Genomic DNA, 17,965 nt, shown 5'->3' with positions numbered 1-17,965 from the left:
GACTCTATGTGGCTACTTAACAGCTTTTACTTTCTGGGTTCCCCCCCCCCCGCCCCATGTCTGTGGGAAATTTTTGGGTAAATGCCTTTAATTAAGGCTTGCTGGGGGAAGACCTGGAAGATCATCTCTGCTGGATGCAGTGATATGTTATTCTCAACATACATGACTAATTATTGCTATTCATTTTTAAATTATAATTTGTCTTACTCTTGAAATAAATAATACTTTCTTAAGGCATACTTGCTTAGGATCAGATAGTTGGTGTGAAAAGTCATTTGAAAGTCTTCGCAATTTCAGCAAGAACTCTACAAAAAAAATTATGACTTTTCTACTAGATAATGGAACATGTACTTACTTAAACTTAATTGTGTCTAAGTGCAATTTAGCATTCAAGTGGGCATCATAGGACTGCTCCCTGAGTTCACATATGAATTTTACAAGCTAAATTAAATTTCAAGCTGCTACATGAATGTGCAACTCAATACTGATTTCTTTTTTGACTGATATGTGTATCTCTGTCTCACTACAGGCATTCACAGCAAAAGTTTTCAAACACCCTGGATTGAAATTAATGTTGGCATAGGCAAATATGGCACTCTCAGATGGGGAGGTCTTCATAACTGGTTAATTTTGGTTGCAAACCTTTGCATATGAAAGCAGGAGGGGTTTGAACTTTGAGAGAAAACTGCATCTCAGTATTTTATCAAGCTATGTTGTATTGGCAAGGGATTTACTTTTAAAAAAAATTGAAAAGGGATTGTTGCATAAAAGAAACAGCACTTTAATGTTGTTGTAGAATAAATCATAATTTTTATTGAGCGGAAAAAAAAAAGACCACTCCATTTTCACTATTTACACAAGAAAACATATAATGTCTTATTGAAAATTGGCCAAATACATTCCCAGACACGGTTTTGTTGGCCAAATCTTTTGAAGGATTTCTTTGTGGATTTTTTTGGCAGGAGAAATGATTTTAGTGGAAAAGTATAAGATGTACCAGATGCAGTTTTCTGGATTGCCATAAATGGTTAACAAATTACTGGAGACTATTGTAAATGTCTGGTTTACAGCAGTCCATGCTGAATTTTGGCTCAGGTCTTTTTTGTTATTCAGTCTTTTCATACACACGAAGTATGTGTTTTAAGTCCTTTTCAACTGTAAGATTCTATTTTAGAAGGAAATATTCCATTTAAAAAATATGTTTAATGATACAGTTGCATAGTCACTGTGGATGGAATATAGCTGGGTAGCTGTCCTTAAAAGTTGGTCCTCTTTTATATAAAATCTTTTTGCCAGGAAAAAATAGAAAACAACAGTAAGATTTCACTTAAATTATTGATACATTTGTTTTAAAATTCATGATGTGAATAAAAATTGAAAAGGAAACTCATGATTGTCCTGCTTTGTAGAGCAATAGCAAGAGAGATTTACTTGAAACTTGTTTTCAGATGCTGTTTGTTTATCTCTTTGTGGCATTAGTAGTTTAACTTTTTTAATTCCCTTTTACTCTATGGAGACCCAAATAACAACTCAGCTTCCATGTATGCTCCTACAACTGTTATCATTCCGTAATTATATTGCAAATGTTTTCCTTCAAGTATTGGGGTCCTATTTAACCACACTTACAAAGTAGCATAATTTTAAGTAAGTTTAAACCTTGAAACCATGGATTAATTCTCCTGTGCCTCACCCTGGTGTTCTGAGGGAGAGGAGTGCTAAAGAGCAGTTGCATTATTGGAATGGATTTCCATGCATATGGATGTAGTTGTTACAAGATATATTGTTGCATAATAGATATAATTTTGTTTGTTTTTTAACTTTTTTTGAATAAGGAGCTTAATCCTTATGTTCCTTGAATAAGAACTTTCCCAGCATGACACTAGTTAGTTTGTTCTACTCTGTACTCTCTAAAATTCATATTTGTGAAGTAAAATGTTTACATAAAGACGTGGAGGATTTGAACAGGACATACTAGGTTGTATCCATTTCACAGCCTAGCTCTTTGATGTATATATATGAAAACTCTGTGCGGGTTCTCATGGAGTTATTGGTGTTAATTGAGAACCATGTTGTGTCAACATAGTTGTGGCATGCATTTATTAAAGATTGAAAGTCATGTGGAAACTAGAGTGGAATGTTTTTCATGCATCCCAGATGATTTGAAGGCTATAAAAATTTATAAAAGTCACTTTTCTTACAACAACGTTGAGGCTTTTTAGAAATTAACTACAAGATAGATACAAGAAAAGTGTATGTTTTGTGGGTTTTGTTTTTTAAATGAAGCGCTTTTAATTAGCATGAGCCCAAGAAGTGTTAAAATGGTAGGGAAATTAAGTTGATCAGCAGTTTTTCCATAGGATTTGAAGATAAGCGTTTAACCTTATAGAGGGAGGGGAGAAAAAGCTCATAATGTCTGCTTATTTAACTGTAGGGTAGAGTTGGTCTTCACGTGGACAGTCCATGTTACAATATATTTGCCAAGCTTTTGTGTGTAATTAAGACTTGTACTTTTATTAGGAAAAAAGTAACTTCAAAGGTAATATCTTGCAGAACCCCAGTTTGGTGAAAAATTATATTTTTGCTGCCTTGAGGTGAAGCCATTTGTAGTTCACCTTCTAAGAATTCTTTGTACTTTGTAATTACTTGTTTTCTTGTCTGAGAACACTTTACTGCCAATGTTCTTAAATCCTGTGTTTGGGGATTTAAGTGAGATAAATTTTTCTAGCCCTTTTACTCTAGTAAACTAGTTTTTACTAGTTTTTTGTACAAACTTGTATAGACCTGAACATCAGATACTCTTACCCTGTTTCTAGTATATCTGAGTTTTTATAAAGAGCAAACTTTGTGCCTTGTTTTCTTACAATCAGAATGTTGTACAATATTTATGGCAAGTAAAACTTGTAGGAGAGTTTTTTTCTTTTATTATGAGTTTTATTTTATGAGTTTTGTGGGAGGTCAGAGGAAGCCTGAGTTACTGACACAGAACAATTGGAGTAATTGGGTGTATTCTGTATTTGAGCTAACAAGTAATTTGTGTTAGTGGAATTTTAGAATTGTAGAGAAGTTGGTGCTGTGAAATTATTGGGCAAGAGTGAATATAACAGTATCGTGCCAGGGCTCCTTTTAATGAAATGGGCTACTATATTTGTATCTCCCTCATTAAACACTCTGATGTCGTGAGTCTACACGATAGTAGACAAATAATTGATTAAGGTCAGGAATTTCAGAAAGTTGAAAAGTTATAGCACTAGTGAATGCAGAATCTAAACTCTTCTCTTACTCTTCTAGTACTTTCTGGTTTGGGTTTGTGAAGAGGAAAAATAGGGTCTTTTGTGTAGGCCAAGAATGTCATTATGGGTGTTGTGATATCCTAGATGAACCGATTTATTTCATTGCAGCCACTACAGAACAGTATCGGAACTTGGAGTTAATGTGCAAAGAAAGGCAGAAAATCTGTGTAGTGACTCCTAGCCCACTCCTAGACAACTTCATATTAATTAACTTATAATACTGGCCTGTTCACTTAATTTGCAAGGCACCATGATGCCTGACTGAAAGCGTTTGCCCTTTTCCCCTCAGTTTTATCTTTGGTTCCTGGTAGCTGTGGCATTTCATCTCTGGCATTTTTAACTGAATGTTTGTATTCCCAAAAGTATGGGGAATCTTGCATAAATCTCTGCAGAGCCTTTCTTGCCAGTATACTGAATCATGAAGCACAGCACTGGTTCTAGCATGCATTAGTGCGTCCCAGCGTGCTGTTTTAAGAGCTCGCATCGGTTAACAGGAGCCGGAAAGGTCCTAACAGAAGAGACCCACAAAAAGTTACTGATGTTGCTCTGCTAGCCGGTAATTCTCCTGGGAGACTGGAGAACTCCTTAGTACTTCAAGGCTTTAGCAACCTGATAGTAGAGTATGCAGAATAGCTGAGTTTAGGAAGTATTTGAGGTTAAGTACTGAGATCAAAAGACCTGATGCCAACATACAGTTTGTTCAGATTATGAAAAAGGTTGCCACCACAGGACTATAGACCTTGATCAAGAGTTTCTTTCCAATTCTGTATTATCTAGGTGGAACACAGCAGTTAATCAGACCTTTTGCAATTGATTTATTTTCTGTGTGTTCCTGTACTTTAGAATTGAGTATCGTTCTGGAAATTTTAGCTTATGATTTCAAATATTAATCACGTATTAAGTTGACACTTTTTAAATAAAAAATCAAGCTGATTTTGTTGTTTTTTTTAAAAAAGCACCATAATATTAGCATATTTTTATTTTAAAACGTGTGTATTAATAATAAGTTTTGCAACAAAATTTTGAAGTTTCAATTTTTGTTTATTTGCTGTGACATAACATTTTATAGGTGAGATCAGAAGAGAAATGTTAGAAGATGTACAAAATAAACTAATGAATCTTATGAACAGCACAGAAGGAAAAGTGGACAAGTAAGTCTTTAATGAAAGACTTGGTATACATTTTTGGTTTTTATTCTTCACAACATAGAGACATGCTACTAACACAGTTGCAAGAGTAGCGCAGAACTGGGCTTCTGTATGTGATCTTGTAATTATTCTTTGATTATTTTGACATTTTTCAATTGCTTGGTGGTTGTAAATAGTAATTTTGATTAGTAAAACCAATGTGCATGTAAATTTGGATTACTGATGTGTTTCTTAAGTAGAAGTGCACTTCATCTGTGGGTTTTTTTTTTTCTTCTCTTTACCAATTAGAACTGAAACGGGGATAGGCAAATGGGTTCCCCTGTCCCCTTCCTTGTGTCTTGACTTGGGACTGCACATAAGTATCTGTTTAAAAGCTCTCCTGAGTCAAGATCTTAGAATAAACATTTTCCCTGATTGTAGTACTTACATCAAAACTTGCTCATGTACAATTCAGTTTCACCTTACTGCATACAATATTTCTAATACTGTCCAAATGGAGACAAATTGTATAAGAAATGTTGTAACTTGTAGGGGAAGGAAATTGGTGAGGTACCCTTTTAGATCCTTATATCAGATTTGTTTATTTGGATTATTGTAGGTTAGGCAAGAGCATGAGGAATAAATGCATCAGTATTACAGTATCAACTGTTAGGTAAGAGCAGTTTGTATAACAAGCTTCCTTTGTTCTGCAGGCTCCTGATGAGAAATCTCTTTGTTGGACATTTTCATACTCCAAAAAATAAACGTCCTGAAGTATTAAGGTTAATGGGAAGTATCTTGGGAATAAAAAAGGAAGAACTTGACCAGGTAGTACTTTGCAGAAAACTGGACTTCCTTTTTATTTGCAGTATCCTTACCTGAAAATAGAATGACTTGCTGCTAAATTAAATGTCACTGTCCCTGTACTTCTTGTGGGGAAAGTATGGGTTTTGTTCTCTCATCTGAATTAATTTTTTTATGCGGGACTTGCTGATCTTAATGGAATCTTTTGATAACATTATTTTAATAGAATGGATCTCATTTTGCTGAGGAATGCTAATGCAGAAAGGAAGGGATTTAACTTTGTGCTGTTGTGTATAATAGCTGTAATATCTCAGTTACAGAAAAGTAAGCCAGTTTTATAGGTACCACTAGGTACTGTGAAGAATGTGGGGCTTTTATTTTTAAATAAAGAGCCAGGTTTTTAGCCTGCCAGTCTTTGGGAAGCAGAGAATAAGGTTTTGACGGTAATTAAAGTTTTTATTTATCTGTAGGATTACAGATAAATAGTTACAGTGAATAAATATAATGAGCACAATGTTGCATTTTCTTCTAGCTGCTGCTTTATTTTTGGTTTCCTAACTCTTTTTTTAATACTTTCTAGTTATTATCTGAAGACCAAAGAGGAGTTACGAGATGGGTGACTGGCTGGCTTGGTGGAGGAGCTGGGTCAAAGAGTGTCCCTAATACACCTTTGAGGCCAACTCATCAGAACATTTTTAATAGTGTAAGAATTAATTGTGCATTCACTATGTTTGAGTCAAAAAAATGGGGCAGTTGCATATCAATGCTGATGTTTGGTTCATCAGTTTATTGAGCTTCATTTACTGGTGCTACTGTATCTTGCATTATTTGTTTGTTTTGTGCAACTGCTTTGGCATAAGGTTTTTTCTGCACTAAATAAATATGTAGGCATTGATGAAAACTATACAATACTAAGTGTTGGCCTAATACAGAAATCCAGTTACTGTTCCACTGGTTCCTGGGATCACTGGCTTCTTACAGTATGGACTTTTATCTTGCAAACTGACAGTGCTGGAGGTTAAATACATGTGGGAGTCTGGAATTCTGCAATACTCAACAGTATAGAAGACCATGACATCGTATTTTTGATGACTGTGTTCCCATATGTCCTTTAAATTTCATTTGAAAAGCTTTCTCAGCTGCTGCAACTAGTGCCTCTTATGTAGAGCATATAAAGTTGATATTTTAAGCTTTCAAATACTGTAAAGCAACAGTTCTCATAGCATGGTCCATGGGAGCAGTTAATCTATGGAACTTTCCATTTTGCAGACCAGTGACTAATGCACTCAAGGATAGAGCACTGAGGGATTGGGCTTTTTGGATTAACTTTGTTTTCTTGCTCATTGAGCTAGAAAAGCATGTTGAGAATTGATTCCTGTAAATTATCTTGAAGTGTAGGGGTTGGTTTTTGCCCACTAAAATAATGCAGGCACTTAGGCCACCGGAGGATTGTGGTCCGATTAGCAATGGACGTAAAAGAGGAAAATTAACGCTTTTGTATGTATAGTACAGGCTTTACTAAGCAAAATTTTATCTTGTGATGCTACTGACACCTTAATCATTCCATGATTCCTTTACTCAAGACTTTTTGTCAAATAAACCAAGCAATGGGTTTTAAGAGAAATGTTGAAGTTTTATGTGTTTCTGGAGGAGTGATTTGCTTGAGCATGGACACAGGAAATACTGCGATGTCAGTAGCAGCATGGGATTCTTGAAACAATCGGCTTAAATCAATAATGGAACCATAGTGGAAGTATGTGTGTTGTCTTTAGAGTTTATCAATTTCACATAAACACCACTTACTGAGACAACAAAAAACTCTGTATTTTGAAAAGAAATTTCATTGTCACTCACTAAGTACCAAGTACCAGTACAAAATTCTTTGGAGGCTGCTGGCAGCTTCTTGTTTTATGTATATATGTATTTTTAACTTACATACTTTTCAACAGAGCATCGGTAAAATATAATAACTAGTAGCCTCTTGTAGTCTTTTTCAGAATTGTTTGTGAAATTCCTCGAAACAGAATCTTGCCCAAGCCTTCCTCCACCCAAGCTCTCTGTTCATGATATGAAACCTTTAGGAGCAGCAGGAACTGGTAAAACTAGCAGTACTCCATCCAACAGTCAAATGCAAGGTAACATTTGAAGGCAAATTTGAATCTTTACACAGAACATAAATAACTAAAGGTGGAATTTTCAAGGGGATTTCAATGATTCTGTGCTTCCTCACTTGTGAACTATGCATTTGATTTCTTCCCCCACGCCTTTCCTGCTTTCTCTTCTCTTTTTTTTTTTTTTCCTTCTCCCACCCCTCCTTCCTACTGCTTCTATACCCCGCTTCCTAAAATCTCAATATGGAAGATTAGAGGGACCAAATTCCTTTGATATGGAAAGGCTTTAACAGCACCTGTTAGAACCAAACAGATGCTGTGCAGACAACTCCATATGGTATATCAGTGAACCCAGTCCTGATTTTCAGCATCCCTGTTGATTAGCTTGGTTCTCACTGAGTGAAGAATGCAAGTAATACCAACCTTGTAGTGCCTCTCTTATATGTAGAACCTGGTTGCTCAGAGGACTGAGATAAAATCAGTTAAGTTTATGGCCTGATTTGAAATCTCTGTAAGCTGTGCATGAGTGTTAACTTTGATTTTTTTTTTTTCTAATGCAGAGAACAATTATGCTTATATTATGCATGTTTAAATTAATGCACTTTTGTCTAAGTAATGTAAGATCCAAATCTTCAGTTTAACTGATCCAGTTTGTACTTAATTTTTTAATGTGCATTTAAGACTTCACCTTAATACAGTCCTGCTGATTTGCAGAAGCTTGTTTTGATTGAAACTTTTAAATGTAAACTCAAAAACAACCCAAAACCAACCCCCAAAACCTATGTATTACATAGATCTACAGAGAGAGATATGTATGCTAAAAACCCTCTTTCAATTTGCCTAAAATAGTTGGATGTTACGAAGTATAAATGCCTACTGTGAAATACCAGTTTACCTCTGAAAACAGTTATTTATTTATTTTTTTAATAAACCCAAATTAAGTTTATTTTTCTTTTTAATCTTCTTTCTTGTAGTATAACAGTAATATAATAGGTAAAGTACCTATTTTACTTGGCAAAAAAACAATTTCCTTGCATGGAAGAACTAAATTCTTGATTCCTTTTATCCATTCAGGAGCTAAATTGCTGGCTTCTAAAACTAGACACCCATTTTATATATATCCCTTTAATTGTTTCGGTGCTTTAAGTTTTTTGTTCCTAGAAATAAACCATATGGTAGCAGTTTTTAAGTGCTGGACACAAATGTCAGTATGATATCCACACAGAAATGAATTTATGAGAATCAGGATGTTTACATGATGAAAGACCCTTTTTTTAAAACAAAAAAAATCTGAATAAAATCACCTATCCAAACAATTAGTATGATATGGAAACGTCAGTTTAGTTTCTGCTCTACATCTGGTGTAGGAACCTTGAGAACAGGTTATGTCTGGAGCTGAGTGAGGATTTGATGGGGGAAGGTGAGGAGGGGCAAGTCAATTGTTAGATTAAAAAAAAATAGTTTATTAATACTTTATTAAAATGAAAATTCTGTTAGAATTTGACCAATGAGCGAACATTAAGTTTTGTCTCAAGACTGAATTGTGACTCACTGTCCATGATGTTTATTTACAGGGGTTTTCTTGGGGCTGACCCTGGGGAAGCTGTGCCAATACACCATGGGGTGGGAAACCTACCTGTGTGCTGCACTGTAGTGCACTCACAAGGGCCCTTATGCCTTTCCGTAGTGCTGGAGTCAACATGACAGATATTTCATGTCTGACATTGCACATGTGAAGTGAACCTTGGCAAAGGGTATTCACGTTGCCTGTCACAGAGGTGTATAGATTTTTTTTGGGTAGCCTGAGCTGTTACTGAATTTCAGCTGCCAACAAGCACGATATGGTTGGCAGGTCCCGGGCGTGCCCTGAATCTTTAAGTCAGTCTTGAACTGGTGGCTTGAAGTATAGATACAGAAATTGTTCAGCAAAAGAAGCAGTGGCAGATGAGATCCAAGATGAGAGGAGATAGAGAGAATGAAAGTCTTTGAGACTGTCTGTAGTCCATGGCAAGAAGATAGAATTTTCATGTTGCAAAAGTAAAAGGCAATTTTAGAACTTGTTTGTGAGCAAATGCTGTAAAATTGGGTAGACTTATGCATGCTTTCTAACAACGTGTTTTTGTTGTTGGGTTTTTGGTTTTTTTGGGGGGGTTTTTTTTGTTTGTTTTTTTACTTTTCAGATTCTGCAGTCTCGGGAATGAGCAGAAGACCAGATACAAATCCATTTTTAGCACCTCGATCTGCAGCAGTGCCTCTCATAACACCTGCTAGTAGTTCTGGACATCTACTTATGAAACCTATTTCTGATGCATTGCCTACTTTTACACCACTGCCAGTGTCCCCTGATGCCAGTGCTGGTGCTGTACTAAAAGACCTCCTAAAACAATAGATGATCTTGTATCAATATGATGATAGTAGCACTTTACAGAAAACGAGAACACTATGCTGTATATAATTTACCACAATGAGGCCTTCTGTAAAAAGTCATGTACTTCTTTGCAATTGTACCTTGCTTTTCTTTTAATTACGAACTAACCAGTGCTTTGGAAATTCTAATGGTGGCATGAATAACTGCCTTCTTTATAGCACGTATTCATTTTGGGCATGGGTTAAATCTTAAACTGAGAAAAAAAAAAATCTTATCTTGTTGCTAGATTGTCTCAAGACAAATAGAAGGATTTTTAAACCTTAGTTATACTCTGAGTTGTTTCAGTTACACATAGACAGCATTAACTCTTTGGTGTTGAGATCCGTTTTTCCATTAAAACGATCTGCCATTGGCAGTGGGCCTTCAAGAACCAGAATTAAAAAAAAAAAAAAAAAAAACCTCCAGCTAAAATTTATCCTATTTGAGGTGTTCAGTTAAGGACACAAACTCCAAAGAATAAGATGGTGAGCATATGAGAGTGTGATTATTGAGCAGCTGCAGTCTTCCCACACACGATTTGACATTTACTTAATGTGCACTAGAACATGTATCTCTTATTTACAGGATTGGTCACATTTGGGGGCAATTTGAGACATGTTAATCTCTTTTTGCACAATGATTTTATCCCCTCCCTCCCCCCTGACTAATAGCTGCTTTCAGCAGTCAAACCCATCAGCACCAAGGAGTTAACTGTGGAAGTGAGTGCTTCATTCTCTAGAGGTGTCCATATGATGAAGAGTGGGTAATTTAGCAAAAGATAGGTTCACATATATAAAGACACTGTACTCTAATGGTCTAAGATGTATATTTGAGAGACTTTTTATCTTGCAGGATTTTGTAAATCCAAATACAGGCTTAAAGCTTGAACACATGTATAGAATTTAAAGGGAAGAAGATGCTTACTTATCTCAAATATGTAAATAGGTCTTTGTAAGACCAAGGCCAAAGTCAATTATTGTGTAAATTTTGTTGTGATAACTTGGACACTGTGTTTGGCAGGTGAAGAATGAAGTTGCATACTAAAGGATAAAAGTCATCTTGCAAAAAGTCATCTTCATAGTGAACTTGAGGTGAAACATCCTCAGTTTAAAATGTGTAATTTCTAAATCTTTTTATATGTCATTCCTTGTTTAGTCAGTGTTAAGATAACTGTTGTGCAAGTTCTATATTAGAACTGTCAACCTTTACTTCTCATTTTCATTAAGATCCTGAATTAAATTGTTGTAAGAGTTATATTTAAATAAAATTAATTACTGAAACTTGTACAGAATCAACCAAAATAATGCAAGAAATCTTTGCATTTATTTATGTAGAGGTCAAATATGAATTTCTTTTGTTGCCTTGAAATCTAGCAAAGTTTTTTTTAATTACTGTATTTACTTTTAGAACTGCTTGAGTCCCTTTTCTCCAGTATGTTAATGTTTCATGGCAGACGTATGCAAATTTGGAAGTGGATTGACCGTATTGAATTTTTATTTTAAATTTTTTACTGCATTATAGACAAGGTAATTAATTTGGCAGTTTGACTTCTGAAAGGACAGCAGCCACACATAGTATACCAAAGTAAATTCTGCATTACATCATAAATGTAATGAGAATTTGAAATTACCTCGGCTGAGAACGTTTCAGTTTGGTACTTCAAATGTACATCTTAATTTAAACTGGACTGGAATAGGTACCTTTATTTCTACAGCAAATATAAAGAAAACTGAAATCAGATGGCTTCTGTGCAGTCTCTCTTGTCCTTGTAGTCATGTCTATTTGAGGATATATAGCTGCTTCAGAATAAAATTGCCTTTTGGTGAGCCAGAGCAGAAGGATATGTTTAGTTTTTAAAAATTATGGACCTATTATAAATTACAAATGGACTCATGCTGCTCACTATCCTCTCAATATACTAACTGAGCAGATCTTAACTTTTTTGTGCAAATTTTTTCTTTAATTGCAGAGAACTTAATACATACATGTTTCTCTTCCAGGGAGCTTTATAAATGCCAATAAATAAAACATGGTAAGACAATTTGTTTCTGCATGCTGTAAATCATCTCCATTCATACAGTAAGCTATGAGTTTGAGGAGGGAAATCTAAAACCAACCCAAAGTATTGAAAAACTTCAGAGTTCCACATTAAGCTACTTCGGAGAGAAGAAAATCCTCTACAGGAGAGATATAAGAGGCTTCAGTCCATAAGTCCTAGGAGGTCTGTTGAACTATGGAGAAAATCCCGATGGTTTAGAGGTTTCTGTTCTAGGGCTTATTCCACAACAGCATTGGTGGGTTTTGTTGGTTTGTTAGAAATCAAATGTGCTCTGTGTTCCAGGCAGTACTTTCCCACTGAAAGTGTAGAACAACTTCATTGCCTTGTTTCTCTCTTCTTTCTTAGACTGTTTTACAGACTATTAGAAACCTTCAAGATTTGTTTTTATTGAAAGATTAGTGGATATATTTTTTTATTCTAATTTTTCTTCTGTGTTTACTTTGTGCTTGATAACTGTTTTGATACAGCTTGATAACTGTATTTATTTTACCAGTTTCCCACATGTATGTATGTGACTCGTGTAGTCTATCCTGTTAGTTTTGTGGGTCTTTCACACAGCAGTGGGGGAAAAAAATTCTCTGTGGAATTTAAGAGCAGGTGCAGTAGTTGAAAATTTTAGTTCTTCATTTAACTTAATTGTCCTCTTTCACCTTGTTTTTGCAAGGAAAAAAGAGAATGGTCATCTTAGTTTTGGTCTAAGAAGCTGTCAGTTATCTTTAGTCGTGAGGTAACAATCTAGTACAGAATTAATTTTTCAAACTCGATATAAGCAGGAAAAATAAGGGTTAGGATTTTCTGTTCTCCTCTTTAGACTCCAATTTTTTGCTGTTCTTTGCTTATCCTGCATTCTATGCAAAGAGAAGGAATAACTGGTTGATCTTTCTAATTGTTACTGTAAAAGAATGCACAGGTGATTTTGTTTTTTGTTGTGTGTTTGTTTTTTTTTTAATTAAACTCTCCTGCATTAAACCAGTTAGTCACAGCCATATAAGTTGCCACATTATAGTGACCGGTGTAGAAAGAATTTTTTTTTTTTTTACCAAATGTCAATTCCCAGACTGCATTTTATTATTGCTGCTTATTCATGTTCTTGACCCATTTTGCATAAATAGTTACTAATGAGGCAGGCTACCTGGAATATGTATAGCAGTGACTGACTGATAAAGCAGAAGAGGCAAAATGGAAGATGCTTGCCTTGTAAGTATTTCACATTATCGCATACCTCATGAAAGCTTTGCAATTTTAAGCCTTGATGTCGTCTTACTGCCAGTTTTGATGACTTTATTGCCACATTATCGTATAAAAGTTCAAGAATAATTTTCTCAACTCATTTAATCAGACATACTTGTAAACTTGATGTCACATCCTCCCAACCACTCCCAGTTTGGGAGTAGATTTAACTAGAATAAAATCAAATTTTTTTATCACCTACTTGACAAAAAAAATAAAAGCATTTGTTTAATGTGGAGAGACATTAGTATACTGTGGAAATAGCAGGGATAATAGCTTCATGTATTCTTTCAAACAGAGAGAAGTCTGATTTATCTAGACATTCAAACCAAAGTATTCTTTATGTCAATACACTTTTGTCAATGTTTAAAAAAAAAAAAACAAAACCATATATATATGTGTATATATACACATACAGTGGTGGTAGCAGTAAGGCTTGAGGAATTAAAAACATTGTATGTATTTGTTTTATTTTGGCTCTTTTTTTCCCCTTGTAGTAAATTTAATAGTTTGTTGCCTTGAGTAGTTGTCTTTCAGGTGGAAAGCTTCTAATTAGCATTCTTAGAAAAATAATATATAAGAATTACCAGCCTATAATTTTTGTTCTACTGTGTTGTGCCATTATATACTGCTGAATTTATTTGCAGCCCTGCAAAGCTTAAATATGGAAACTAGTCTTCAATAAAAAATAAAGGAATAGACAGCTGCTGGCATTTTATTTAAAGGAAAAAATAATTTGTACATGGCACGTTGTTTACAGTGGCAGCAACACTGACTCTTGGACTATTGTGTTTGTCTCAAGCTTATAGCAGAGTATGGCATTCTAAATTTCAGTATCTGAAAGCATCACCTATCTAACTCTGAAATACATTTTGTAGCAAGTAGTCATTAAAGCATGTTATCAGCGTAAGTGTCCAAGAAATGGGCCTGTTGTTTGCTGGCTGTGTTAGATCTGTTGAAAGGCTAATTCGGACCAATGTATTCCAAATGGGGAGTTCAGCCATACCGCTAAAACTCTGAAACATTTTGCCAAGCAGAAGAAAATTGTATCAAGTGATTAAAGGCTTATTTTCCCTGTAGGAAATAACAATTGGAAGATAACTTAATTTTTTCATACATAAAAAGGGGCATTTATTATTCAGTAAGTGACCATATGAAGTAATTTGGGGTCATTCTGTGCCTTCTTATTGAGCTGGGGGCATTGCTGGTTAAATCTAATTTCTTTTTAAATGTTCACAGATGTCCATCATCCTTGAGCACGGATAGTGAATTAATCTTTCTCTACTCTTGTGTTAAGATTGCCATTAAGGAGCTTCTCGCAGATTAGATTTTAAAACTAGTATGCTTGCGTTGTGGTTTCTGGCAGTCTGTGCCAACCTGCCTTTGAAAAGGTCTGATGGTCAGCTAATAAATAGTACTGTGAATATCCACAGTAACACCAAAAACATTTTGCAGGCCACTTAAGCAGACTGAAAACACCCCTTTTTCTCTGTTTGTAGCCATTTTGATTTGAGTTCTTTTACGCTTTGGGTGGTTTGGGTTTTTGGGGGTGGGGTTGGTTTTTTTGGCATGTGTTTGGTTTTTTTTTTAATTGTTCTCCTTGGGAACCATATACAATGTTTCCCCCTTTGAGGAACATGATGCAGCTCCCTCCCTCGCTGCTCATAGATCCAGCTATGGGGAATGTTACACCCAGAAAGTGCATGCCCCCTTTTTTAAGTCTGCTTCTGCCAATTCTGTTTTATTCCTATTACCATGGTAATATTTTCTTCCAATGTGAATGTACACTTTTTAGATTTCCTCCTATAACTATAAATTCTTGTGAATGTCGTAGTACCACAGCTGGGATGGCTCTTGTGGCTGCAGAAGCTGAGCACGTATGCTACTAGATCACTGAACTAGAGATAAGAATGTCTTTCAAATGTTTGCATGTAGTTATGGAGTTCACAGCTGAAAACGGAGTGACATCTCGGATTGCTAGAAGAGAGATGCAGATTCACACCAAGTCAAAAGTTCAAGGTAAAAAAAGAGTGGGGATGGGACATCACATGACTCTCTCTTGCCATATTTCTGTTGTCATTTATTAGTTGGACTAGAAAAATACAGCAGTCAAGAAAAACATGAATATAGCAGCATGGTCCCAGAAGACTTGTTTTTGAGTGAAGTGAGAATAAATTAATCTAATAAATTCAATACACTTACCTGTTGATCAGATTTAACATTGATTACCTGACAAATTCAGAACTGTTCATTATGTTCATAAGATGAAAGAATAATTCCTATTTTAAAGATACAGTGTCTGTTGGTAGGGATTGGAGCTTTGCCACATTTTAAAAAAGGTCAAACTCAACATCATCTCAGGCTTGAAGGAACTTTGCTGAATACACAAAAGAGGAAACTTCACAGCTAAGGTTATGCCTTCAAGACCGTTCAGCCACGTGCCAGCTGAGCTGAGCCCCAGAAACTGAGAGCAGCCCAGATAATCACATTTTCAGTAGGCAGGTTCTGGTCATCTATGGTAGTGGCTGCACAAAGCTCTGTAGCAGTGTTCTATTTTGATGGAATTTTGCCCTAAATTGATAAAGAAAGGAAAAGATGGCTGCAGCTTCTTATTCAACAATAGAAGCTGTGGCCTGAGCTTTTTTCCTTATCTGAGATCATAGAGAAAGGATCCCTTGGATCCTTGTGATTTGATTTATACTGGGAGAGACAACTTGCCATTTTCTTAAGTGACTGGCAGACTTTGGATCACACTGCACATTGATGGTTTGAGGAAGACTAGCAATCTGCTGCCAAATATTAGGAGTATAAACCTCTTACCCTTTGAATGATGTAGAAATGAGTGTAAACACTTTTTTTTTTTCTCTACAATCCTAAAACCTGTACAATCTCAGATTGTGGTTCTAATGCCCAGTCAGCTGAAAGAGACCCAGGAAGGAAGCTTGTGTGTACACAGGAGTCCTCAATCATCTACTTCTAGCGTAGTGTATTTTAAAGAAGTCCAGTTTTGCTTTGGCAAGAACCAGCCTATCTTGGGACTTACACCCCCTGCTCTGAAGGAACATATGGAGAATATATTTCCAAATTCTCTTAATTATTTTTATGGTTAACTGGCAAGTACATACAGAGTCAGTGACAACAGAGGAGCAGTTAACACATGTTTCATGAAGGTGTGAGAACAAGTCAAACTGGCAAACAAGTGGGACAACAGATTTCCTGACTGAAGACACAGTAATGCACAATAGTGAAACCCAGCTATAATGTTCGTATGGGCCATATATTTGAGTAGATCAATCGCAATATCTTAGGGCCTCTATGCTTATTGCGCGAGTTAAAGTTTAACCTAGCCTGCTGAAAAAAGCTTATGTGCGCTTCTTGCAAGTGGATGAGAAGATGCAATGCATTTGCTAGCATCCACACTCCTTTACTGAAGTCTAACTAAAATTTGCATCTGACAGCAGAAACTTTGAAGGTGAATTTTTTTCCGAAGAAAAGGGTGTTCTTCGCCACCAAGACTAGAAAATGTCTTTCTGAATGTACTTTGCCATTGTGAGTATCCTGACAAAACCAAAAATAACTAGTATCATTCAGAGTGTGCAACGTGAGAGTTGCCTTCCTACAACTTCCCACAACAGTAACAAAAATAAATATTAAAAAAAGGGGGGGGGGGGGGTTGTGGTTTTGATGCAAGACACACAATCTTGGCTTCACTTTTGTCAGTACATTTGCTCCTGCTGAGGTGTGTGAAACAGGCTGTGGTCTTCTGCTTGCCCCCAGAGAAATGCAGCTAGAGACTCAAGACTTGCTTTTTAACAGCCCTGACAATGTGCCTCAGGCTTTGAAAGACCGTTCTGGTTACCAAGAAAGCAGCGCTGTGGTTTAGTCTCGGTACTTCACGTGGCTGCTGAACTTGGCAGCAGTGGAGAGTTTTGTATGTGTACCAGGTGGGAATTGTATGAATGAATAAATGAATGAAAGAAATTGTGTGCAGTCTTTGACAGGGAATAGACCAGAAATCATATTTCCCTGTGGCTCAATCTAGTTTTCAGTGCTTGCAATTAACCATTTATTTTAATGAGAATACTATTTTAAAAGTATTAGTATTTTAAGTATTTAATTATTTGGGGTTTATTTATTAATTATATTAATAATTATTTATAATAAATTATTTAATTAAGTATTTTAAAGTATTTTAAAAGTCTGTGGGGAAAATGGAAAAGTGGAAAATATTATAATATTTGAGTTATGGTCAACTATTATTAGAGGGTTTTGTCAATGATTGACAGAACAGAATTTCGAAGCCCTGTCACGTGGCATCTCAATAAGCACTGACAGACTACAGATCAATGGTATCAGGGAAACAAACTACTTGTGCCTATTTTTTGTTTTTGTTAACAAAGTGAGCAAGTCTGACCCTTGCTGTACCACCAACCTAGAACGTTGTTCTGTCTCCCTTGGTGTAAAGGAAAGCTAACTCTTCAGAGAGCTGTCTGGATACAGTTTGAATATCAACCAGTGTCATCAAGGTAAGGGGAATCTGGCAGTGCTCCCGTGTGGTTAACCCTAAGGTTTTCATTTGCAACATCAGGTGCTGCCTGTGCTTCCCCCCAGTGAATTTCAAGATGGTCATGCAAGATGGATTGAATTACAGCATGACCAGGTTTGGGGCACAGACCAAAGAGGTTTTACAGACTTGAGGCAGCTAGGAACTATTTCTTTTATGTCATTATGAAATAGTAACTATTAGCCATCACTGTAGCACAGCCACTTTGTACCTAGTGTTTGTTGACGGAATAATTAATAGTCCAAGGGGTCAGGGAAAAGAAGCACATAACACACTCAAAATGGTGTGTATTTTATCATTTGGCAGCTTTCCACAAAGACTATTCTAGCATGTGAGCAAAGTCGGATGATTGATCTTTACCTAGTAAAAGCAG

The 17,965-nt window shown here is 35.9% G+C and overlaps 1 protein-coding gene across 1 annotated transcript in view; it reads left to right on the top strand.

The window, feature by feature from the left end:
• Positions 1-13,415, top strand: part of TRIP11 (thyroid hormone receptor interactor 11) — a 34,861-nt gene extending 21,446 nt beyond the window's left edge. The window contains exons 16-20 of the mRNA XM_075503452.1: positions 4,360-4,441; positions 5,131-5,245; positions 5,802-5,924; positions 7,209-7,356; positions 9,513-13,415. Of these exons, the coding sequence (XP_075359567.1) occupies positions 4,360-4,441; positions 5,131-5,245; positions 5,802-5,924; positions 7,209-7,356; positions 9,513-9,721 (677 nt within the window). The 3' untranslated portion in view covers positions 9,722-13,415. The remainder of the gene's footprint in view (positions 1-4,359; positions 4,442-5,130; positions 5,246-5,801; positions 5,925-7,208; positions 7,357-9,512) is intronic.
• The last annotated feature ends 4,550 nt before the right edge of the window (positions 13,416-17,965 follow it).

The sequence above is a fragment of the Mycteria americana genome, chromosome 5 (genome assembly GCF_035582795.1).
Source record: "Mycteria americana isolate JAX WOST 10 ecotype Jacksonville Zoo and Gardens chromosome 5, USCA_MyAme_1.0, whole genome shotgun sequence".
NCBI classification, from domain to species: Eukaryota; Metazoa; Chordata; class Aves; order Ciconiiformes; family Ciconiidae; genus Mycteria; species Mycteria americana.
Note: the sequence above shows the minus strand (reverse complement) of the source record. Positions and strands in the feature narration are given on the sequence as shown.